Source organism: Carcharodon carcharias, chromosome 1 (assembly GCF_017639515.1).
Source record: "Carcharodon carcharias isolate sCarCar2 chromosome 1, sCarCar2.pri, whole genome shotgun sequence".
NCBI lineage: Eukaryota > Metazoa > Chordata > Chondrichthyes > Lamniformes > Lamnidae > Carcharodon > Carcharodon carcharias.
In genome coordinates this window covers 41265759-41292403 of record NC_054467.1, presented here as the reverse complement: position 1 = coordinate 41292403, position 26645 = coordinate 41265759, and the positions used below count along the sequence as shown (strand labels likewise).

Sequence of the window (26645 nt, the reverse complement as noted above, 5' to 3'; positions counted from 1 at the left end):
CTCCACAAGCAGATAAACCATAGAAAAGTAAGAGGCCATTCAGCCCATTGTATCTGCGCCCCTGAAAAAGAAACAATTCTAATCCCACCTTCCAGCACCCTGTCTGTAGCCTTGCAGATTACAGCACTTTAGGTGCAGATCCAGGTGCCTTTTAAATGTGTTGAGGGTTTCTGCCTCCACCACCAAACCAGGCAGCGAATTCCAAACACCCACCGCTTTCTGGGTGAAGAAGTTTTTCCTTCTGTCCCCTCTAATTCTCCTACCATTTGCCTTAAATTTGTAACCCCCTGGTAATTGACCTCTTGCTAGGGAAAACAGGGCATACTTGTCTCCTCTATCTAGGCCCTCATAATCTTGTACACTTCAATCAGGTCATCCCTCAGCCTCCTCAGTTCCAAAGAAAATAACTTCAGCCTATCCAATCTTTCCTCATAGCTGCAATTTCCAATCCCTGGCAGCAATCTTGTAAATCTCCTTTGTACTCTCCCCATAGCAATTATGTCCTTCCTGTAATGTGACCAGAAATGTACACAAAATTCCAGTCTAACCAGTTTTATACAGTTTGATCATTACACCCTTGCTTTTGTATTCTGTTCCTCATCCAATTAAGGGAAGCATTCCTTGTGCTTTCTCTACCACGTTATCCACCTGTCCTGCCACCTTCAGGGACCTGTGGGCATGCACATCAAGGTCTCTCACTTCCTCTACCCCCTCCCAATATCCTACCATTTATTGTGTGTTCCCTAGCTTTGTTTGCCCTCCCAAATCCATTACCTCACACTTCTCTGAATTGAATTCCATCTGCCACTTCTCTGCCCACTCAACTAAACCATTGATATCATTCTGGAGATGAAGACTATCCTTTTCACCAATGACTACACTGACAAGTTTTGTGTCATCTGCAAATTTCCCAATCATGCCATCCACATTTAAGTCCAAATCATTAATATATACAAGAAACAGCAAGGGACCCAACACTGAACCCTGTGGAATACCACTAGAAACTGTTTTCCATTCACAAGAACATCCATCATCCATTGTCCTTTGTTTCCTGTCACTGAGCCAATTTTGGATCCAACATGACACATGCCCCTGTATCCCATGGGCTTTTGCTTTTCTGACCAGTCTGCCATGAAAGACCTTGCCAAATGCCTTACTGAAATCCATGTAGACAACATCCACTGCAGTACCCTCATCAATCCTCATTGTTACTTCCTCATTTTGATTAAAATTTGATCAAATTAGTAAGAAATGACATTCCCTTCACAAAACCATGCTGACTATCCCTGATTAATCCATTTCTTTCTAAGTGACAGTTTAGAATTGATTCTAATAATTTGCCCACCACTGAAGTCAGACTGACCAACCTATAATTAGTTGGTATATCCCTCGCACCCTTTTAAAATAATGGTACAACGTCCGCAGGCCTCCAATTCTCTGGTACCTAGCCTGTATCTCTTGAGGATTGGAAAACGATCTTCAGCACATCCGCTATTTTCTCCCTGGCTTCCTTTACCAGCATGGGATTCAATCCACCTGACCCTGGTGACTTAACCACCTTCAAAGATGTCAGTCCGTCAAGTATATCTTCTCTCATTACGCTTTTTGTATTTAATATTTTACACTCCTCCTCTTTAACTAGAATATCTGCATAATTGCTCTCCTTAGTGAAGATAGAGACAAGGTACTCATTTTGAACCTTGCCTGCATCTTCAGCATCTGCACACAAGTTTCCATGTACACCTCTGATCAACTCTACCCTTTCCTTCGTTATTCTCTTGCTCTTAATGTACTGTTAAAACATCTTTGGATTTTCTTTGATTTTAACTGCCAATATCTTTTCATATCCTCTCTTTGCTTTCCTAATTACCTTTTTTACTTCACCCCTGTACTCCTCTAGGCTTTCTGTAGTATTAAACTTTTGTAACTGTCATAAGTTTTCTTTTTCTGCATTATCTTACCTTTTAAATTTCTAGATAAACAGGGGCTCTAGATTTGGCAGTATTGCCATTTTTCTTTGTGGGGACATGTTTACACTGTGTCCGTAGAATCTTGCTTTTGAATGCCTCCCACTGGTCTGTCTCTGATGTCCCTTCAAGTAGCAGTAACCAGTCCATTTTCGCTAAGTCACCTCTCAGCTTTGTAGAATTTATCTTTCCCCAATTTAGAACCTTTACTCCTCTTCTACCTTTATCCTTTTCCATAATTATACTAAATGTAACTGTATTATGGTCACTATCTCCAAAATGGTCACCCACTGCTACTTCACCACTTGCCCAGCTTCATTTCCTAAGACTAAATCTAGATTTGCAATCCTCTCATTGGGCTTGTTACGTGGTGGCTGAAAAAGCTCTCCTGAATGTTGTTCAAGAATGTTGTGACCTCTGTGTCTATTATACTGTTTGTATCCCAGTTGATATTGCCCTACTGTTTTTGCACTTAGAAATTTGCCTACATATTTGCTCTTCTATCTCCCTCTCTCTATTTAGGGATCTTAGTACACTCCTAGTAGAATGGCTGCCCCCTTTTTATTCTTGAGCTCAACCCATATAGCCTCATTTGATGATCTATTTGATATATCATCTCTCCTCACAGCTGTAATTGATTATTTAACCAATGAGGCTACACCCCTACTTTTTTAGCTCCCCCCCACCCCACTCTACCCTGTCTGAAAACCTTTTGTCCAGGGATGTTGAGCTGCCATTTTTGCCCCTCTTTAAGCTGAGTTTCTGTTGTAGCAATGATATGCTGCCACGTGTCTATCTGTGCCCTTGGCTCATCGGCTTTGTTTGTTATACTCCTTGCATTTAAATAACTACTTTTTAACATTGTTAAATTCCTGTGCTGTAAACCTCTTAACCTTCTCTTCTTCTGTCTTTTAGAGTCACCCACTAATTTTTTGTCTCCCGCTTCCTGCTCTGGATTTGTCCTATCTGAATCTGCCCACAGGTTCCCATCCCCCTGCCAATCTAAAGTACTTATAACAACCCTTTTATTTTCCTAGCTGCCCAAGTTAAAGGACAACATTTCCCATTGTTACTCATAAAAAAACAATATGAATGCAGCATTCTGGATCACCCAATTGCTCTTCAAAACCCTTAGCAACTATCCTACTATCCTAGCTTCAGCCTTGCATAAGAATGTAAGAAATGAGAGCAGGAGTAGAGCATACGACCCTTTGAGTCTGGTCCGCCATTCATTATGGACATGTCTGAACTTCAGCCTTAACTCTACTCTCCTATCCCTTGATTCTCTGAAGAGCCAAAAATTTCCCTATCTCAGCCTTAAACATAGTCAGTGATGGAGCACTCACAATCCTCTGGGGTAGAGAATTCCAAATATACCTCTGAGTAAGAAATTTCTCCTCATCTCTATCTTAAATGATCGGCCCCCTTATCCGGAGACTGTGCTCTTGTGTTCTATATTTCTCAGCCAGGGGAAACAACCTTTCATTGTCTACCCTGTTAAGCCCCTTCAGAATCTTGTATGTTTCAATGGGATCACCTCTCATTCTTCTAAACTCCATAGAGTATAGGCCCAATTTAACTCTCATAGTAAAACAACTCCCTAATTCCAGGAACCAATCTAGTAAATCTTTGCTGTAGCACCTTCAATTTAAGTATGTCCTTACTTAAATATGGAGACCAAAACCCCGCACAGTATTCCAGGTGTGGTCTCAGCAAAACCCTGTACAGTTGTAGCAAGGCTTCCTTATTCTTGTACTCCAATCCCCTTGCACTAAAGACCAGCATGCTATTTGTCTTCCTAATTGCTTACAGCATCTGCAGCTAACATTGTGTATCTTGCATGAGTATACCCAAGTCCCTCTGAACATTTAAAAGTTTCATCCCTTTTAAAAAATGTCCTGCTCTTTTATTCTTACCACTATAGTGAATGACTTCACACTTTCCCATGCTATACTCCATCTGCCACCTTGTTGCCCACTCACTTAACCTATAGCTCTGCAGCCACTTTGTGTCCTCCTCAGAGTGAATATTCTCATGTAGCCTTAGGTGGCATCTGCAAGGTCTTTTTCAGTATAAATCCACCTATGTGACAAAGTTGATTGACTCTTATCTGGTAATTCAGCATAAACCCCAAACCTTTTAACTATCTAATTCTCTGTTTTGTCTGTCTTATTAGTTTATTGGCAGCAACCAAGACTTCATGTTCATGAGAAATTCTGCTTCTAATTCTGTTGTGAGACTGGCCTTTATTTCATTGTCTAATCTATTCAAGCTATGGCCTCTACTTCTATTTCTTCATCTGCTTGGGCAACAACTGTGAGATCCCACATTATAACTTCCCTGTTTTTTGCAATGTTTTTTGTGTACCTGGGCAATTTTCCACATTGTTGGCTAGACGCCAGTGTTGTAGCTGTACTGGAACAGCTTAGCTCGGGTGCAGCAAGTTCTGGAGCACAAGTCTTCAGTACTATTGCTGGAATTTTGTCAGGGCCCATAGTCTTTGCAGTCTCCAGTACTTTCAGTCGTTTCTTCATATCACATTGAGTGAACCGCATTGGCTGAAGACTGGCATCTGTGATGCTGGGGACCTCTGGAGGTGGCTGAGATGGATCATCCATTTGGCACTTTTGGCTGAAGATTGTTGTGAATGCTTCAGCCTTATCTTTTGCACTGATGTGCTGGGCTTCCCCATCATTGAGGATATTTGTGGAGCCCCCTCCTCCAGTGAGTTGTTTAATTGACCACCGCCATTCGTGACTTGATGTGGCAGGACTACAAAGCTTAGATCTGATCTTTGGTTGTGGAATTGCTTAGCTCTGTCTATCACTTGCTGCATGCAAGTACTCCTATGTTTGAGCTTCACTAGGTTGACATCTCATTTTTAGGTATGCCTGATGCTGCTCCTGGCATGCTCTCCTGCACTCTTCATTGAACCAGGATTGACCCCTGGCTTGGTGGTAATGGTAGAGTGGGGGATATTCCAGGCCATGAGGTTACAGATTGTTGTTGAGTACAATTCTGTTACTGCTGATGGCCCACTGCACCTCATGGATGCCCAGTCTTGAGTTGCTAGATCTATTCAAAATCTATCCCATTTAGCATGGTGGTAGTGCCACACAACACGATGGAAGGTATCTCCAATGTGAAGACAGGACTTTGGCTCCACAGGGACTGTGCAGTGGTCACTTCTACCGATACTGTCATGGACAGATGCATCTGCGGGAGGCAGGTTTGTGAGGATGAGGCTAAGTATATTTTTCCCTCTTGTTGGTTCCCTCACCATCTGCTGCAGACCGAGCCTAGCAGCTATGTCCTTTAGGACTTGGCCAGCTTGGTCTGTAGTGGTGCCACTAAGCCACTGTTAGTGATGGACATTGAAGTCCTCCACCCAGAGTATATTCTGCACCATTGTCACCTTCCTCCAAGTGGTTTTTCAACATGGAGGAGCACTGATTCATCAGCTGAGGGGGAACTGGATGTGGTAAACAGCAGGAGGTTTCCTGCCCTTATTTTCATAGACCGCAGTCGGTGTTGAGGATTCTCGGGGCAATTCCCTCCCTACTGTATACCACTGTGACGCCACCTCTGCTGGCTTACATATCTGACAGTATGGTTGGGACTCTGTGATGGCGGTGTCTGAGACGTTATCTGTAAGGTATGATTTGGTGAGGATGACTATGTCAGGGTGTTGCTTGACTAGCCTGCAAGACAGCTCTCCCAATTTTGACACCAGCCCCCAAATGTTATTAAGGAAGACCTTGCAGAGTCGACTGAGCTGAGTTTTGTCGTTCTCGTTTCCGGTGTCTAGGCCGATGCCAGGTGGTGTGTCCGGTGTCATCCCTTTTAGACCTCTTATAGATTTGATACAACTGAGTGGCTTGCTCGGCCATTTCAGAGGGCATTTAAGGGTCAACCACATTGCTGTGGCTCTGGAGTCACATGTAGGCCAGACCAGGCCCGTGATGTGTTCTTCCATGGAATGAAGTTTGTTTTCTTAAAACTTTCAAATTCTGACCATGCTTCAGAGATTTAACAGATAATGGAAAGTCCAAACCTTCATCACTGTCAAACTGGCAGCCATCCACTTCAGAAAATACTTTACTTCTGATTCAACTGACTTTCCTCCCCAGAAGCAACAATGTTACGGCCATACCTTGTTCCTTTTTGGTAGGGATGTAACCCATGTCGACATATCCATTTCATTCTTAAACTGATCAAATGGCTTGGGCTCTGAGAACATTGGCAAGTAATCATACCCTGAGAATTTACATTTGCTTTCTCCCTTTTACCACAATAGCTACTAGGATTTTAATTTTTTTATCTGAAAAATGCTTTCTTAGTTTCCAATTTTCAGCTTTAGGCAACCATTCCCTGTGATCATGTTATATTTCAGAAAGCTAGGAAGTGAAGGATAGCATTAGGACCAATCTTTAAACAAAAGGCTTTATTTATAGAGATATACATACCCCCATCCCTCAATTTGGGTCTGTTCCTTTTTATAGGAGGACAAACGAATCCCCAATTAATGCTCCCCCCCACCCCCCTCACACATAAATACAGTTAACAGCTTTGTGGAGTCAGGAGGTGCACTAATTGTCATGTAGTACCCAGCCATCCTGTAAGCTTGTCTCCAGTCAATGGTGACCCTATAAGAGGGGACTGGTAATGGCAGTACCGTTTGAAGGTTCAGGAACTGGCCGGGCTGACTCTTATTAAGATGGTCATCTGACTTTTGTGTGTGGTGTATGTTGCCTACCACTTGTCAGCTGAAGCCTGTATGTTATCCAAGACTTGCTATAGGCTGACGTGAACTTCTCTTTCAGCGGAATTGTGAATGCAGTTGAAAATTGTGTAAGTATAAACAAAAACCCTGCTCTGGAGCTTGTGATGGAAGGCAAGTTACTAATGAAAGTGACTGTGCCAAGATGCTTTTTTGTACAACTCTTACTGTAATGCCCTGTGCCTGTGTTGATTGACCTCGGGAACAGCAACCATTCTCTGGTAATTGCCACACCACTGGTGGTAATAATTTGAAGTGATAAAATTAATATCATAGAAACATATTGGTTTTAAAGTGGTTTCCTCATAATGTATTAGTATCCGTTTATCTAAATCTAACTACGGACAACACTAGTATAGGACAGATTATTCTTGTTGTTGATGTTGCACCAGTGTAGGTTTGAGACATAACACGGTGTATATACGAAAAATAACAGACAGCAAAAGACCCAATGGTCTACCCAGCCTGTTACATGTAATTGTGATCTTTTCAGTGTCACAATACATACGCTCTCCATCTTACCCAGAATCCATACAAGCTCTTGGGAGAGGTGAAAAACCAGATTAAAAACCCAGACCAGTTAAAGAAACAAAACTGGAAAATTGCTCTCCGATCTTAGGCAGTTGAAATTTGTCCAGGAGTCCACTCCGGCCCAGATAACATCATACAGTACTGTACTCTTGTATGAGATGCTCTCCACCCTAACCAGTAATAGGTTTAGCTCTAACTTTAAGGAATTCCATGAATCAGCATTCACCGTAGTAGCTTGCAGCCTGTCTCACAGGTCTGCTGTTCTCTGGAAAAAGAACCACCTCCTCCCTATGCAGCACTATACTACAGGATGATATACAGTGTATTATAATGCTTGTCATGGTTCAGTATGTTATAGTTGCTTCAGTGTACAGACCTTCTAGTTTCCTAGTTAACAGTTATTTTTTTTTTGGTAGGTGTGCACAGCATGGCCTGTACCAAGCTTCCCTGGAAGTAAGATAGGGTTAAATGGAGTCACCCAGAAGAATTTGAAGGTCAAGGTGAATGATGCAATTACTGTCCAACCACTGCTTGGTCCATTATTAGAGGCAGAGGAATTACATGTTGCTTTGAGGTTTGTATCTGGTAGATTCAGTGTCAGCTGCTTAAAGAAATGTACTTGGGTGTAAACTAAAAATCTCTTGCTTGTGTTCTAAGATTACATCACGGTTTTTCAATATGTTTGTAATATTGAGCTAAGAAATGATTATAGAATGTGCCCTTGGATTGCTGGTGTGGGCACTTAATGCCCGCTACTATCACAATTTATTAATCAAATTAATTTAAATGTCATATCAGGAACTATACTCTACCCTGAAGAAATGTCAGGTGATGCTTTAGTTTTAGTTGAAGGATTAATTACCTGTAGTAAAACAGCACCTGAACAACTAGATTAAATGGTTGTAGCCAAGTAATTTAAATTGTTTTGACACTTTGATGTTTTGTGACCTATTAATTGAAATGATTACCATTTGTGCTAGCATAATAGTTCAAACCATTTTGAAGCTATAATAATTGTCTTGTTGATTGTAGAGATCAAGATGATTCCTTCAAGACAGAAGAACTATCTTACTTCTTGCTAAGGAATATGGGTGAGGACATTTTAATTGCTGGATACCATCTTTGCTGCTTACACAATTTAAAAGTAGGCACTTTGAATGCTACACTTAAACATTTATCTCCAAACTCAGAAGATCACTCTCTACCACCTAGTGTGACATTTTTTTCTACTTTTCAGACCAGCCAATGAGTGAGAGTGCTAGATACTGATGCAGTATGGGCAGTTTTGTGCTTGCATGACAATCTCTCTAGGAACTGAAAAATCTTTCAGACTTCATTTCATGTTAGACCCTTACAGTCAACAAAGCGAAGAAAATTATTTGATGGCTGAGATTTGAACATGGATCCCAGAGACACAAGATTGATATGCACAACATAGTGCCCTATATAAATTAGTTTATGAATAGAATATGCTGGAAATGCATGACAGGCCCAATGACGTTAAATGATAAAAGAAAGACTAGCATTATTGTGCATAATTCATAGTTATGTGCATTTCAAGTCTCTCATTTTTACTTCAGAATTGCATTCTTTAAATCTGTCTTCTCTCCAACCATTGGTGTTTTAATCAGCATTGTCTTTTAAAGCTCCTTTGCTATTAACACCTTATATTACTAGTAACTATTGGTGAGTTTTCATTGAGGTAAAAGTAACAAAGAGAATGTAGTGTTTCACATTATAATTTTGACACTAAACTAGGGATGTTACATGGCTAGCTGATGGCAAGGTAGTGGTTTCTTCCAACCTAATTTACCCTTGTATAAAAAATTATCAAATGGAAAAATACCATTTAAACATATATGTACATAAGTTTCTGCAAGTAGAGAAGACCGTTTTGGATATTTATTGCCAATTTTATGAGTCTTATTTTTACATTCTTTTTTGTATAGATGGGAAGATAGTGTTACCTGGCAACTTCCTGAACCTTGTATTTTATGGTCGAACTTTTCACTTGTTGGTGAGGAAGGTAAAAGGAGTCGATGGTGCAGTGTTGGAGATACCGTCCAATGTCACATTCAGTGATATGCAAGCGAATGCAGAATCCTTGCTTGACAAATCAGTACATGAGAACATTGCAATGGATTTGTCCACACATTTCAACAATTTGGCCATAGATGTTACTCAGGACAGAGGGATCAACACTACTTCTAGTTCACTTTGTCCTCCAATGGATTCTCAAAATATATCAATTCCAACCTGCAACAATACTGTAGACAGTAAGAAATTGCTAAAAGTACACAATGGTGTAACATATTCTTCTGTAAGCAACATTGAAAATGTTGAAATGTCTGAATTTGCTCAGGAAAGAGAAGACGAGTATGACCCTCCAATAGAGGACTTAATCTCGATGTCCGACAATTGCCTGAAAAGTAACAGAGGTACATTTTACCACATTTCTTTGCTCACTCAAATCAAGTTCATGCAGGAACAAAGCAATGATGAGGAGAGGAAGCAAGAATGCAAGCCCAAAGTCACTTATGATATGATTGGAGGACTGAACAGTCAGCTGAAGATGATTCGAGAAATTATTGAATTGCCTTTGAAGCAACCACAACTGTTCAAATCTTATGGTACGACATCTCAAAACATGACAGACTTTAGTTGTTGGTTTGATTTGATAAAAATAAGTAATTGTAATTGTTTTGTGTTCCTTAATTGCTGGTGGCTTAAACTGCTATTGTACTGAAAAAAATCTGACTATATGTATGATTCAAATTTGATTTTTTTATAGCTTTTACAAAGGTAAGCCATGCGCATGACAAATATCTAACAAGCAATAGGCTGCAACTTAAAATCCAGCCACTAGCCCTTGCTTTAAAAAAAAACCACAAGTGAACTAGGTTCATTTAGAAACATAGAAAATAGGAGCAGGAGTAGGTCATTCAGCTCTGCCATTCAGTATCTGATCATGACTGATCCTCTCTCTCAACACCATACCCCTTGATGCCTTTAGAGTTTAGAAATCTATCTATTTGTTTCTGAAGAGTATTCAATGACTTGGCCTCCACAGCCTTCAGTGGTAGAGAATTCCACAGGTTCACCACCCACTTGAGTTTTTTAAATTCATTGGATGTGGGCATTGCTGGCTAGGCCAGCATTTATTGCCCTTGTTTAGAAGGCATTTAAGAGCCAACCACATTGCAGTGGATCTGGAATCAGATGTAGGCCAGATCAGGTAAGGACGGCAGATTTCCTTCCCTAAGAGGACGTTAGTGAACCAGATGTGTTTTTATAACATCATTGAATTCAAATCCCAACATGGTGGGATTCGAACCCAGGTATCCAGAGTCTGGATTACAAGTCCAGCGACAATATCACTACGCTATCACCTCCCTGAGAAGTGAAGAAGTTTCTCCTTTTCTCAGTCCTAAATGGCCTACCTGTATCCTGAGACTGTGATCCCTTGTTCTAGACACCCCCCCCCCCCCCCACAAGCCATAGGAAACATCATCTCTGCATTCAGTCTGTCTAGCCCTGTCAGAATTTTATACGTTTCCATGAGATCCCCTCTCATTTATCTGAACTCCAGTGAATACAAGGCCTAGTTGAGCCAATTTCTCCTCATATGACAATCCTCCCATCTCAGGAATTAGTCTAGTGACCTTTTGCTGCACTCCCTCTATGGCAAGTATACCCTTAGGTAAGGAGACCAAAACTGCACACAATACTCCAGGTGTGGTCTCACTAATGCCCTGTACAGCTGCAGTAAGACATCATTGCTCCTGTACTCAAGTCCTCTCACAATGAAGGCCAACATGCCATTTGCCTTAAGCAAGCATGCAGGTGCAGCAAGCAGTTTCAGTAATTGGTGTACAAGGACACCCAGGTCCCTTTGTACATCAACATTTCCCAATCTACCAACATTTGAATAATATTCTGCCATTCTGTTTTCCCTACCAAAGTGGATAACTTCACACTTATCCACGTTACACTGCATCTGCCATGCACTTGTCCACTCACAACTTTTCTAAATCACCTTGAAGCCTCTTAACATCCTCCTCACCACTCAGATTCCCACCAAGTTTTGTGTTGTCAACAAACTTGGAAATATTGCCTTTGGTTCCCTCATCCAAATCATTGATATATATTGTGAATAGCTGGGGCCCAAGCACTGATTCCTGCCCTACCCCATTAGTCACCACCTGCCACTCCGAAAAAGACTCATTTATTCCTACTCCCTGTTTCCTGTCTGTTAACCAATTCTCAACCCATGCCAATATACTACCCCCAATTCCATGTGCTTTAATTTTGCATACTAACCTTCTATGTGGGATTTTTATCAAAAGCTTTCAGAAAATCTAAATACACCATATCCACTGGTTTTTCCTTAACTATCCTGCTAGTTACATCCTCAAAAAACTTCAGTAGGTTTGCCAAACATTATTTCCCTTTCATAAATCCATGTGACTTTGTCTAATCCTGCTGAATTTATCTTAGTGTTCTCTTCTCACATGCTTTATAATAGATTCTAGCCTTTTCCCTACAATTAATGTTAGGCTAACTGGTCTCTAATTCCCTGTTTTATCCCTTCTTCCTTTTTCAAATAGGTTACATTTGGCACCTTCCGATCTGTTGGGACTTTTTCAGAATCTAAAGAATTTTGGAAGATGACAACCAACGCATCCACTATTTTCATGCCCACCTCCTTTAGTACCTTGAGGTGTAGTTTATTAGGCCCTGGAGATTTATTGGCTTTCAGTTCCATTAATTTCTCTAGCCACTATTTTTTTAGTAATACTAATTTCCTTCAATTCCTCCTTTTCACTAGACCCTTAGTTCCTTAGCATTTCTGAGAAGTTATTCGTATCTTCCTCTGTGAAGACAGGACTAAAGTTGTTGTTTAATTGCTCTGCCATTTTCTTGTTCTCTATTTTTGAACTGTAAGGGACCTACATTTGTCTTCACTAATTTTTTTCTTTTTACATACTTAAAAGCAGGCTGTAAATGCTTTGTTATGTTCCTTACAAGATTGATCTCATACTCTAATTTTCCTCTCTTAATCAATCTCTTGGCCCACCTTTGCTGAATTCTAAACTGCCCCCAATCCTCAGGCTTGCTGCTTTTTCTAGTAACTTTGTAGGACTCCGCTTTGGATCTAATACTACCCTTAAAAATTTTTGTTAGCCACGGTTGGGCCGCATTTCCTGTTGTGTTTTTGCACCAGAAAGGAATGTATAACTGTTACAATGCATACACTCGTCCCTTAAAAATTAGCCATTGCCTATCCACCTTTTAGTGAGGTTCCCCAATCTATCTTAGCCAACTCAAGCCTTAGGACACTGAGTTGAATATTCAGCCTAAAACTGCTATAGGTAATCATTGATTAATTTATTTCAAGCAGAGTATCACTCTTAACCTTCCTCCAGTGGTCTATGAAGTAAAAGACACTTCTGATGTAGATTGAACCAGGTAGATTAGAAGATCCTACATTTAATTCTTGGTTTGTACTTCGTTAGCTAAGTTCAATTGGTCTTGGTGCACTGGTTAGGGAGAGGATTGATAATCTACACCTGCTTTCAGCAGGAAAATGAGCATATGCGAACATCAGGGAAGAACAGAATTGGGTCTTTGATGTCCTCCATTATTGAATAGTTTAAGGATATTCTCTGCCTCTCTTCACAATGAAGAATGTGCACTGGGGCACGATACTGGAGGGGTGAAAAGGCAATTTTAATTTTCTTACACTCCTGCAATCAGTGCTGTCATGCTCATTCTGAGAAGCTGAGCAGACTGCCGTCCACCAGCACCCACCTATCCGCAGCCTGATGTCATTTCGTAGGCTCCCTGTGAGACCAATGAGTATCATGCCTCTCACTATCTCTGATCTGGAGAGTGGTGTGAGTAGATGGCATGAAAATGTGCCAGAATATCAGTTTTATTTAAAGCCGCTTTATAATAACTTTTAAAAATGTCAAAGCTTCATTGAGCTGAAGTTAGGCCTGTCAGGCCTCTTTGTTTTGGAACTGCAGGATCATTCAGTATTCAGTGTTACATTAATCATTGTTAGATTAAAGCATTTTGGGAATGAGGACTGATTGATCCTTTTGTAATAGTTTTGAGGTCTTGACTGTAAGCAGATAATTTTTGGGACATATTCTCTTATAAAATAAACTGGTTTCTGAATACTACCTCAAATTTGATTCTTGTTTATGTATTTTTAAATTAATTACTTCCTTCAATTAAGTAATTTTAGTCACTGAAATATTTGCGCTGGTGCATTTTGTCTCCTAAGGCTTGCTCACCTGTCACCCCTGGCTCCTGATTAAGCAATGCCTCTTTTAAAATTGTCATCTTTGTTTTCAGATCTCTCCATGGCTTCCCCCCACCCCCATCTCTCTAACCTCTTCCAGCCCAACAGCCCTCTGAGATCTAGGGCTATGATGGCATACTTATTATGCTGCACCAGTGATCTAGAGGTTTTGACTAATGATCCAGAGAAATGGATTCAAACCTGACCGAGAGAGCTAGGAAATTTAAATTCAGATAACTAAGTATGGAATGAAAAGCTAGCATTAGTAATGGCGCCCTTGAAACCACTGGGTTGTCATATAACCCCATCTAGTACACAATAACCCTTGGGGAAGGATATCTGCTTAGTTTGTCCTATATGTGACTCCTAGGCCATGGCAACTTGGGTTTACTGCCCTCTGAAATGTACTGATGGGCAATAAATGCTGGCCTTTATCAGTCACACCCACAACCCATTAACAAATTAATGAGATATCTGCTTCTCAAAGTCTGACCTGTTAAATGCCCCTGATGTTAATCACTCCTCCATTGGCAATTCGTTCCTTTAGCTGCCTAGGCCCTAACTTCTGGAATTCCTTCCCTAAACTTCTCTGTTTCTCTATCTCTCTTTCCTCCTTTAAGATACTTATTGAAACCTGCCTCTTTTACTAAACTTTGATCATCTGCCCTAATATCTCATCATGTGGCTCGATGTCAAATTTTTGATAATACTCCTGTGAAGCACCTTGGGATATTTTATTATGTGAAAGGTGCATAAAAAAATGAGTTGTTATTGTAAGTGAGTGTGCTGGTGCACTTGGAATATCTACTTGGATAATTTCCAATCTTTTTTCCTTATAATGTTTGTTTAAAGAGAGATACCAAGTCAGTGGGCCAACTCTGTTATTTGTTTTTGGGTTTGACAGTGTCACCATTTTGATAGCCATGGCTGTAAAGTTCTATGTTTGAACACCAACCATTATATGTAATAACCATTATGACAAGTCGGATTAGAGATAATTTGGAAGTTCGAACTATTCGGGTTACCTTTTCTATTCGCTTGGTTATCAAAATCTTGGATTTGTGCATTCGTTAAATGGTGGTAGATGATGCAATAATGTTAAATGAATTAAATCTTCCCGTTGCATCGCAAACTTTATCTCCAATTCAGTTTTGTATAATTCTACAGCAAATAATTATTTGGACAACTTTGGATTTGGATTTTATGACATAGAATTTACAGTGCAGAAATAGGTTATTGTTCTCAAAGGTCTATGCTGGTATTCCTGTTCCACATGAGCTCTTCCTGTCATGCTTCTAATGTTTCAGCAGTGGCCCTATATCCTTTTTGTAATATTAAGACTTGAACTACGCACAGTATTGTACTCTAAGTCCAGTCTATCTAAAGTTCCAGACCAATTTTAAGTAACTTTTCTGCTTTTTAATTATATTCCTCGCGAAAAGAGCTCTCGTGCTTTGTTTTGTCTGCAGGCCCTATTTAAATATGCTTCCTTAAAGATCAGTATCAACTCTCGCCTACTTATGGTTTATTAATTCATATGGACATTGTAACTGGCTTGGTCTTCATTTTGTGACACCAAGTAGTTCTTAAGTTAAAAAAAAATCCGACTGGTTCACTGTCCAAAGAACTAAAATTCTCACTGTTACAATAATACTTGTAACCGTATTCAGGATGTGTATCAGATGTATATTATTAAGCTTACCACTTTCAAAGTGCCTTGTGATACAGTAAATTACTGGTCTAAATGGACATTAGGCACAACCAATTAATTATCCCCCATTTCAATACAGTGCTGTAGAGTAAAACTCACTGGACGGCACTTGGTTTTTTAAAATTCATTCATGGGGTGTGGGCTTCGCTGGCTGGGCCAGCATTTATTGTCCATTCCTAGTTGCCCTTGAGAAGATGGTGGTGAGCTGCCTTCTTGAACCGCTGCAGTCCTTGTGGTGTTGGTGCACCCGCAATGCTGTTAGGAAGGGAGTTCCAGGATTTGACCCAGTGACAGTGAAGGAAAGGCGATATATTTCCAAGTCAGGATGGTGTGTGACTTGGAGGGGACCTTCCAGGTGGTGGTGTTCCCATCTTTCTGCTGCCCTTGTCCTTGTAGGTGGTAGTGGTCGTGGGTTTGGTAGGCGCTATCTAAAGAGTTTTGGTGAATTCTTGCAGTTTATCTTGTAGATGGTACACACTGCTGCTACTGTGCGTCGGTGGTGGAGGGAGTGAATGGTTGTGCATGTGGTGCCAATCAAGCAGACTGCTTTGTCCTGGACAGTGTCCAGCTTCTTCAGTTTTGTAGGAGCTGGTGAATCATTTAACATGAAAGATTAAAGTTTTGAGTCTGCGGGGGATTATTTACCATTTGGCCTTGTCACTAGTTGAAGATCTGCTTTCTTTTTTGGTTTTATATTGTACCGGTAACCTTTGAGTGCAACATAAAATCTGTAACTATTTTCACTACCACATGCTGTTCCATTGTTGTTAAATAGAATATGCAGCACCGAAACAGGCCATTATTAGGTTTGCAGATTTTTTAGTGGAGAACATGAATGTTGTAAGCTTGAGAGTGCAATGGAATTCTGAGAACATTTCTGATGTCCACAATAACAATTTTTCGACCTGAGATATGATTCACATTCTGAGGTATGTACAGCGGAGACTGTAGTCTTCTCAATGGGGAAGAAAATCCTGCCCCGGCCAACTTATGCTTCCTATTGACTAACTTTGAGCAGTATTGTCCAATGGCACCCGCTTATTGTCTTGGGTAAGGTATGTGGTTTGGTGGTAAGACCGCCTAAAAAGAAAGTGGACTTTCCACAAGACTGAGTGGGTAAAAGCACCACCAAGTATGCGACTAAGTCATGCAAACCAGGGAGGTTCAATTGGCCTCAGCACTCTGGCAGATGGGAAACTAAAATAAAATCAGCCCGGGTTCTCATTCCTGATTGCAATTTGCTGAACTTTGTTGGAAAATATAAATGTGTGGCTCTGGAGAAGAGCAGGATTGAGCTTTGCTGTGTAACTCTGACAGTTGAACAACCTGTTGATGTCCATGGTCTGTGCTCATGCATGAGAAGTGGTCACTTAGGTTTGATATTGGAGAATTGTTGGCAATCAAAGAATTATGTTTCAATAGCAGTTAGTTCAGGACTGGAAAAAAAATTGAGAAGAGGAATTGTCGCTTCCAGGAACTAACTTATCAAGTGGTGCATCTGGACAATGTCCATAATAATGATTTATATGTTTTCCTGATCTTGCTGCATGATATACTCACTAGAGTTCAGAAAAGAAGTACATAGAATTTTACAGGATAGAAACAGGCCATTTAAGCGCAGGTTTACGTCAGTGTTTGTGCTCCACACAAACCTCCTCCTCTCAGCTCATCTCAGATCATCTCTCACTTTCAACGTATCCTCCAATTTCTATCTCCCTCATGTAGTTCTCCGTAATACATCTGTGGTATTTGCCTTAACCCATCACATGGTAGTGTGTTCCACACTCTCACCATTCAGGAAAGAAATTTCCCCTGAATTAAAAAGATTGAAGGTATAAAAAAGGAAGCAATTTCAGTTTAGCCAAGGTTTTGGTACTGGCGCCATGTGGAGATGCAGCCTTTTTCATTGTTATGCACTATATATTTTTTGTTGTGATTTAGGAATTACTCCCCCTCGAGGAATTTTGCTGTTTGGTCCTCCTGGTACTGGGAAAACTCTGATTGCCAGAGCTGTGGCTAATGAAGTTGGAGCTCACATTTCTATCATCAATGGGCCTGAAATTATGAGCAAGTAAGTCAAATGATGTATCATGGTGAAAGTAGAATGATTGTGTTCAAAGTATAGTAAGTCAGTAAACAAACAGCCCAAGATATATAACAACAACTTGAATTTATATCGTGCCTTTAACAGAATAAAATGTCTCAAGAGACTTCACAGAGGCATTTTAAAACAAAAAAATGCCACTGAGCCACAAAGGGATATTCAGACAGATGATAAAAAGCTTGGTCAAAGAGGTAGGTTTTAAGAATTATCTTAAAGGAGGAAAGTGGGATGGAGAGTCAGAGAAGCATAAGGAGGGAATTTCAGAGCTTAGAGCCGAGGCAGCTGAAGGCATGGCCACCAATGGTGGAGCAATGTAAATTAGCGATGCGCAAGAGGCCAGAATTAAAGTGCAAATATGCCGAGAGTTGGAGAACTGGATGCGATTACAGAGACGTTGAAGGAAAGGCCAAGTAGGGATTTGAAAAAGAGGATGCAAGTTGTTTAAAGGCATTGTTTAACCTGGAGCATTATAGGTCAGAAAGAATAGGGGTGATGGGTGGGTGACAATAGAGTTTTGCATTACCTCAGGTTTACAGAGGATATAGAATATGGGAGGCCGGCCAGGAGTGCATTGGAATAATCAAGTCTGGAGGAATCAAAGCATGAATGAGGTTTTCGGTAGCAGAAGAGCTGAGGGGGGTCGGAGTGGGAGAATTACAGAAATGGAAATAGGCCCTTAGTGACAGCACAGAGTCAATGGTTGGTCTTCTGAGGTGAGTGGTGATGATGGCAGATTGGAAGGAGAGAGGGACAGAACAATGAAGAGATAAAACTGTTAGCAATATTGGTTAACATGGAAGCCAAGAAGGGAAGTTGGATAGTCAGCAGTTAATGGTAATATGGCTGGGGGAGTAGGAGATGAGTCTCCTGGGCAAAATGAGCTTGGAGAGGACGTGAGGGAAGCTAGGTGAGAAACTGGAGAAAGATGCAAGTTCAGAGCTAGGGCAGGGCGACCTTCAAAGAAATTTGGACTGATGGGCTGGAGCAGGGAGGGTAATGACTGTTGCAGCTGATAGGATGGTCTCATTGTTGCTGACAAAGAAGTCTATGAACTCCTCGTGCTGGTCATTGGAGGTGAGGGTGGAGGAGATAAGGAAAGTGGTTTAGGAAGATGTCTTGCAATGGAGAAAAACAGCTGGGTTTACCATTGCATCCCAGCATAATCTTGGAATAGTGAGCAGTCTTAGTAGATGAGAGCAGGACCCAGTAGCGCTTTATGTGGTCCAGCCAGACCTGGTGGTTTAGCCATTCAAATTCATATCTCTTAAACTTGAAGGAACCAGAGATGAAAGCTGTACTGGGGGAATAGCAAGTCTGTGAGAGAGAATAGTGGTTTTCATGGGGCTAGGACATTGAAGGTGGAGTTGAGGGTGTGGCTGAGTAGATCAGTAGCTGAAGAAATGTTGTGGTATACAGAGCCAAAGGCTAGGATATTAGGAATTTGAGAGGACAGTTCTCAGTGAACTGGGGGAGAGTGTTTTCCAGGGGTGGAATAGAAAGAAGTAGGATTTGGAGGGGGTAGTGGGATGTGGGTGGAGAATGTTATAAGGAAATAATTAGGGATGACTTTATCTGTGACTGATACTACAGGGGTATTCAGGCCATATGAGATGGCAAGGTCAAGTGGAAGGCCATGAATATGGTTTGGGGTGTGATTAAGGAAGAATGGGATGACAGTTAATTCAGAGGATAGAGAACATGATGAATTGAAATGGAGGTTAAAAACACCTGGAATGAGAAGCTGCTCAGTGCAGAGGCTGACGAGGAATATATTCTGGCAGGTGAGGGGGGGCAGCAAACTTATAAAAGAAATAGATGATGGTGCAGTTGGTGATGGCTTTTCAATATTGGGACAGAGCAGAGGGAACTTTGCTCTGTTTGGATGTACAATACCTGATCTGGGAGTGCTGAAACCTGACACTGGGAGAGAGAAAGTGGGAAAAATGCCCCTGCATTGAGAACTATCAACCCTGGTGAGCACCAGTTCCTGTAATATCATTGTTTTTCATGACACCATTCTGAATATTAAATGATTTAGCATGTTGATATTTGTAAGATCCCATTTTACAGCTAATGATGACTACAAAATAGAATTGCCAGTTAAACTAGTTTCCGTTTCTCAGATTATTCTCCATTTCTCCTTAACACTGAGATTTTAAGTGTTCATTGCTCTCTGTGATGCTGAGGTACCTGCCTTCTTTGTTTTAGATACTTTGGAGAAAGTGAAGCAAGGCTGAGACAGATCTTTGCAGAAGCCACTCAATGGTAATTCAGTGAGAGAAATACAAATTATTGTAATTAGCATGAAAGATTAATAGAGCACAGGAGCCCATTTTGACCATGCAATTTCTTTGCTAGAGCAACCCTAAACTAACCTCATTGCTTCATTCTTTCCCCATAGCTGTGTGTATTCTGCTTCAAATATTTATCCAATTTTCTCCTAAAAGATGAAATGATGTTTGTTACATCAACTTGGTAGTAGTGCATTCCATGCTCCAACAACCTATAATGTAGCAAAATTTCATATAATTCCTCTCCTGACACTTTAGGATGAATTTAAATTGATAACTCCCCATCATTGAACCCACAGAGGAAACTTCTTACTCTGTGGCCAGGATTTTGCCCTTGCCGGGCCGGCTTGGTGGCAGTGGGCAACAGCAGTCGGGAAGCCAGCTGCTGCCCACGACCAGGGCCAGACCGCGATTTCATGCTGGCGGGCCAATGAAGGCCTGCCCAGCATGAAACCCAAACTGCAGTGCTGCCTGTGGGGGAAGGGTGGAGGGCAAGCAGGGAACTGCCCTGAGCACAGGACTGCCCCAGGGAGATGAAGATATAAAAAAATAAAAATAAAGATTTTTAAGGTGTTAAAAAACATGTCCCCTCATGTGACTCTGTCATTTGAACAGGGACATGTAAGAAATTAGTATGAAAATGTTTTATTTTTCTTAAGACGGTTTGAAACCTCATCCCATCCATGGACGAGGTTTCGCAAAAAATGCAAAGGCCACATGGCCTTTTTGCCTGCCCGCCAACCGTAAGGTTGGAGGGGCAGCAAAAAATTTAATTCAGTTAGATTGTCAATGCCCTGAATAGGCCCGTTAATTGTTGGCAGATGCTCTGCCGAATCCTGCGTGCATCCACCGTCTGGAATATTGTGCGATGATGTCAGGATGCTCGCCCGACATCATCGCGCATCATTTTATGTTCGTTCAGGTCGGGCGCGTGCCTGCCCGATGAGCTAAAAATTCTGACCTATAAAAAAATTCTTTGGAATTTTAAAAATCTCCATTAAATGTCATTTGAGCCTATTCTGCTCCAGTGACAATAGTCCCAAGATCACAAATCTCTGCTTGTTGCTGTAAGTTTCATATTGCTCACATCAGTCTGGTGAATCTTTGTTTACACTCAGTGGCTTTAATGAAATGCCCAAAATTGCACATAGTGCTCTAACTGTTAGTACAAAATAATCATAATTTCTACAATATTCCATGCCCCTGCTTAGAAACACAAAACTCAAGTTAGACATTTGAACCTCTTGAGTTCTACTGGTCATCCACATCCATTGACATTTTTTCCTTGAGTGTATAACCCTGCATTTATTATTTTTCCTATCAAAAGTATCATCTCAAGCTTATTCACATTAAATAACATCTCCCTCTTCTGTGCCCATTCTGCTTGTCTTCCTGAAATCTTTTACAGTCTTCATTGTTTTCCAAATGCTGTACTCGTGTCATCAGCAAATTTCAGGATTACGCTCCCTATACCCAAGTCCAAAGTACTTATACTGTATATACCAAGAACAGAAGTGAACCCACCACTGACCTATGGGGTGTGCCAATGTCAATCCTTCTCCAACGCTAGCAGCACCCTTTTTACCCTAAGATAAAAGCAAAAAACTGCGAATGCTGGAAATCCAACAAAAACAAAAATACCTAGAAAAACTCAGCAGGTCTGGCAGCATCTGCAGAGAGGAACACAGTTAACGTTTCGAGTCCAAATGACACTTCTTGTCCCACCCCCCCTTAAACCAGGTTATATTTCACCTGTCTTCTATTTTTACTTAGTTCTGTTGAAGGGTCATTCGGACTCGAAACGTTAACTGTGTTCCTCTCCGCAGATGCTGCCAGACCTGCTGAGTTTTTCCAGATATTTTTGTTTTTGTTACCCATTTACCCTAATTGTTTCCTGTCATCTAAAAGCAGGTTTCACATTGCCTTTTGGCTACAGTTAGTGTGCGGGCCAACAAATGGCAGTGATGAGTGCGTGGGGATGGAAGCCAATAAAGAGAGTCTTTTGCAATCACTCCAAATGAGAGTGTCTTAATAATTTTGCAGTAATGATTTATAATATATGATGCGTTTTGCAGTATTTCCTTAGGAGTTCATTGGATGAGAGCCTAGTCTTGGAGTGTGTCTTGAACCTGCATCCTTCTGGTTAAGAGGCGAGAGTGCTATCAACTAGAATCCTAGAATCATAGAAACTTGCACCAGAGAAGGAGGTCATTTGGCCCAACATGACTATTCGAAGGAGATGTGTGCTTAGTCTCATACCCTTTCTTTTTGTCCGTAATCCTATTGAGTCCCTCACTCTCAAGTAACTGTCCAACTAGATTTTTTAAATTATTTATGGAATCAGCTTTCACCACCTTTTCAGGTAGGGTGTCCCAGATCTTGACAACAGAGTGAAAAAATTCTCCTCATCTAGCATCTAGATCTTTTGCCAATGCTTTTGAATCTGTGACCTTTAGTAATTGACCTACACGACAGAAGGAATCTTCTTCCCTATTTTCTCTATCAAAACCTCTCATCATCTTCAAAACCTTTAATAAGTTACCTCTTAACCTTACCTGTCCTAACTTTTTCAACCTTTCCTCATAACTGCAGCCCTTCATCACTGGTAAATCTCTTCTCTACCCTTTCTAATGCCTTTACATTTTTCCTGAAACGTTGGTCGCCAAATTGACCTCAAACCTCCAAATGAGGCTGGACCAGCGAGTTTTGCCTTGCTTCTGTCCATTCTACCATCCTTCTCCAATATAAACAAGACCCATTTACCCTAATTATTTGTTTTCTGCCTGATTCTAAATGACACCCTGAAGCCTATAACTATCGCCATCACAATCTACTACTTTGCCAAGTTTTTTTCACCACAAACCTTATGGGCTGGATTTTACTGTTGGCAAGCGGGGGCAGAAATCCCGATGTCACCGCGCCCCATTTAAATTTTCAGGAAGGTGGGGCACAAGAAAATCAGCTGTGCGCCCACCGACCTATCAATGGCAATTGAGGCCATTGACAGAGCAATTAAAGTAATTAGTGGACCTGTCCGTCCAACCTTAAGGTTGGCGGGCAGGCCAGGAGCCCCGGCGGGAAGTAGAAAAAACATGAAACCTCATCCATAGGCGGGGTTTTAAAAATTTTAATAAAGTTTTTTTAGAAATTATAAATATGTCCCAACTCATGTGATATTGTTAGGGAAATTTTATTTTTCTATTTTGAGCATTTTCACATTTAGAGCTGATCTCCCTGAGGCTGCACTTAGCCACAGGGAGATGAGTGTGCTCTTTTGTGCACATGCGTGAAAGAGCGCACTTTCGATTTTAGGAATTCCCCCCCTTCCCCCCCCCCTCCCCGCCCGCACAGGAAGCGCATAGCACTTGCGTGTGCACGTCACGCTAGGCGGGCCTTAATTGGCCCGCCCACGTAAAATGCCGCCGTGCCTCCGACCGGGGGCACTGATTGGAAGCACACCCACACGCGCCCGCCCATCAACATCCCCCCCCCCCAACGGGGGGAAAATTCAGCCCTATAATGCTACTTCCTACACCTGAGTCTAAGTAATTTTTGAAAATTGTAAAGCGTTATCGATTGTGACCAATGCCTCTGCTTTCCTACCTTTGCTAATTTCAGCAATCTAGCATGCAGACTGTCGCTTGGTATACAGAACATGAATATTGCTGAACACATACATTTGTCCTCATGAGTGCAGGACGAAAAGCTTTGCACCATGCCTCTCTTCCCAGCAATATTCAAATCGAGGATGAGTTCCACCTAGACCAGTTGACTTATCATGTAATAACCTTTTCAGTATTTCTTCTCGATCTATTACTATCCTGTTCACATTTCCCTCCCTTTTAATGTAACCTTGTATCATCTGTTTCCTTTGTAAAAACAGATGAAAAGTACTCACTAAATGCTTTTGCCATGTCTTCTCCTTCAACATGAAGATTTCCCTTTGGATTCTTAATAGGCCTAACTTTTTCCCTAGCTAACTTTATATGTTTATAATACATTTTGGGTTTAAATTAATGATGCCTGCTAATTTTTTCCTGTAACCTCTTTTTGCTTTCCATATTAACTTTCTCAATTCCCTCCTGTGCATTCCGTAATATTGTGTACTAATCAAATCTTGCTCCTGTAATTTGTTATAAGCCTCCTTTTTGGTTTATTTTAACTTTTATTTTTGTTGTCTTCTCGAGTTCAATATCTTTGGATGCTCTCCCTTTTCCCTTGAAAGGAATATTTCTAGTTGTTTATGAATCACATCATAATCCCATTAGTAATCTATGCCTACAGCTCCAACCAACCTTGGTGGTTAAACTATGGATATTGCCATAAATACAATTAGATATCTCCTTTATTACCTTTGCTATTTCCTTCAATCTGGTCCTGCAGTTTTGGGACACTTCTAATTTTACTGTAGTTCCTCTGCTATTTTCTAGTTCCCCTCTCCCTGCTAAACCGTCCCCATTAGTACTCATTAACTTCTTGGCGAGAACATTGATCTCAGCTTTGTTCAGATGCAATCTTGTAGAGATGTCCCTTCCATCAGAAACTGTCCAATGCTCCAAGAATCTCACACAGGCTAGATCTCCTGCACCACTTCTCCAGCCACGCATTTACATTCGCTATCTTTCTGTTTCTGCACTCACTAGCATGTGGTACTGTGAGTAATCCTGGGATTATTGACTTTTGAGAGAGCTCAGGAAATTATGCTTGAAGGACCTCAACACCTTTTCTACCTGTGCAATTGGTTCCATTACGGACCACGACTTTTCGCTGTTCTCCTTCTTCCTGAAGAATATCCTGCACCCGCTCAGTGATTTTCTTTACATTGTCACCAGGAAGTCAACATACGATTCAGGAAACATGTTTGTGGTCACAAAAAAGCATGTTTATGCCCCTAACTATCAAGTGCCCAAGATTCTTACTGCATTTTTCTTAGGAGCCATCAGTCTCCCTGATAATCAAAACTGAAAATTCATTTATGAATGCCACCAGCTTGGGGGATTTCTGTACTTTCTCTTGATCTGTCTGGTGCTCGTTCATTCCTTCAGCTCCTGCTCCTTCTGTAACTGTGGTGTTGCCACGATGTGCTGAATATATCTGAGGCACTCTTGGACTCCTGGATGCACCTACAGCCAGCACTTGGCAACATTTCCTACACATATGGTTAGCCAGGACTCAAGAAATGTCCTGGAGTTCCCACACTGAACAGGATGTGCATGCAACAGGTCTCAGCTGGCCTGCCATGGTAGTCAAACCACTGACGTCTGAATTACTGAGATCATGATCACTTTTTTTTATTTGTTCATGGGATGTAGGTGTCACTGGCTAGGTCAGCATTTATTGCCCATCCCTAATTGCCCTTGAACTGGGTGGCTTGCTAGGCCATTTCAGAGAGTCTCTGGTGTGGGTCTGGAGACACACATAGGCTAGACCACGTAAGGACAGTTTCCTTCCCTAAAAGAGGTTACTGAACCAGATGCGTTTTTCCAACAATTGACAGCGTTTTTTTTTATGGCCATCATTAGACTTTTAATTCCAGATTTTTATTGAATTCAAATTCTACCATCTGCCATGGTGGGATTCAAACCCTGGGCCCCAGAGCATTAGCCTGGTCTCTGGATTATCAGCCCAGTGACAATATCACCATGCCAGTGGTTCCCCTATGATCACTAAAACACTTAGCACAGTTTTTAAAAAAATGAATAATTGACACATAAGACTCTGAGGCACAGACCAATAGAATTCTAAGAAAATGACCATTGAAAGAATGAGATACTTAAGCAGTAGAAAATTGACAAATATAATTTTCAGTGCCTTTAGTTAATAAAAACACAACAGAATCTATCATGAAGTGATTTTCAATGGTCAAAAATGAATAAACACATGTCACCCACCAATCAGCTCCCTCTGTGGCAGTGAAGTCACTTTTGAATTTCTTTCTCTGATTTTTGCATTCGTCTCACGCCCTGACTCTGACTTATCGCTCTCACTGACTGTTCGGCACTCTTGCTGAGGCAAGCTGACATTTATTAGCCTGAAAAATTTACTTTCTGCGTAACTGTGCAGTTTGATTCTAAAGTACTCGAATATTTCCAAATTCATATTCGTGAAAGAATTGTGTAATGGGTGGCTAGTTTGTTCAGCTGGCACAGACACGATGGGCTAAATGGTCTATTTCTGTGCTGTAACTTTCTATGGTTCTAGCTTTCAAATTGTGAATTGTACAAGAATGTGTTAGGAAGCAAGAAGGTCATTCTGTACATGTGAAAGATTTGATTCCATCAGATTAGATATGTCATTTGTAACAGATTTGTAAATGTTACCCTTAAAATGTGACCTGCATCTAATGACTTATTCCTCCTTCCAGTCAACCTTCAATTATATTCATAGATGAGCTTGATGCCATATGTCCAAAGCGGGAAGGAGCTCAGCATGAAGTTGAGAAGCGAGTGGTAGCATCATTGCTCACACTGATGGATGGTATTGGCTCAGTAAGTAAATGGCAATAGAATTAAAAATATTGAGATAATTGTTTATAGAAATTTTATAGGAAATAAATGTGGTTAATTGGTTCTGTGATTTTGTAAAGTGGAAGAGATTATGTTGCAGTTTTGACATTCTGCTTTATTTTTCACCTAATGTATATTCTTCTGTATATACCTAATGTATATATACTTCTGCCCCTCACTCGGGAGGAAGTCCTGCCTTGGAGAGCTGCCTGTCAATCTGATTGGCTGGCAGCTCTCTAGCCCCTGCGGCGACAGAAGCTGCAGTGGTCAGAACAGGAACTTCCTGAAGAATTCTGAGCCTAAGCCCTGGGACCGGACAGAAAGAGTTTTTTTTTTTGAGGGTCTCAGGGCGGGGAAGGTAGGGAAGGCCTGAAGGCTGAATAGTGGGTGGATGGGGTGTCGGCATAGAGGCCAGGGGTGGACTGTAGGGGGAGGACGGCCCAGT

The 26645-nt window shown here is 41.1% G+C and overlaps 1 protein-coding gene across 3 annotated transcripts in view; it reads left to right on the top strand.

Annotated features, from left to right (window-relative positions):
- Nucleotides 1–26645, top strand: part of spata5 (spermatogenesis associated 5) — a 496065-nt gene that overhangs the window by 13550 nt on the left and 455870 nt on the right. The window contains exons 3-8 of one of the 3 annotated variants that reach the window (XM_041196527.1): nucleotides 7695–7852; nucleotides 8311–8369; nucleotides 9228–9716; nucleotides 17241–17370; nucleotides 19612–19668; nucleotides 26059–26182. In XM_041196527.1, coding sequence (XP_041052461.1) covers nucleotides 7695–7852; nucleotides 8311–8369; nucleotides 9228–9716; nucleotides 17241–17370; nucleotides 19612–19668; nucleotides 26059–26182 — 1017 coding nt within the window. Of the gene's footprint in view, nucleotides 1–7694; nucleotides 7853–8310; nucleotides 8370–9227; nucleotides 9909–17240; nucleotides 17371–19611; nucleotides 19669–26058; nucleotides 26183–26645 lie in introns of all 3 variants that reach the window. The other 2 variants (XM_041196509.1, XM_041196518.1) reach the window with 2 other exon arrangements.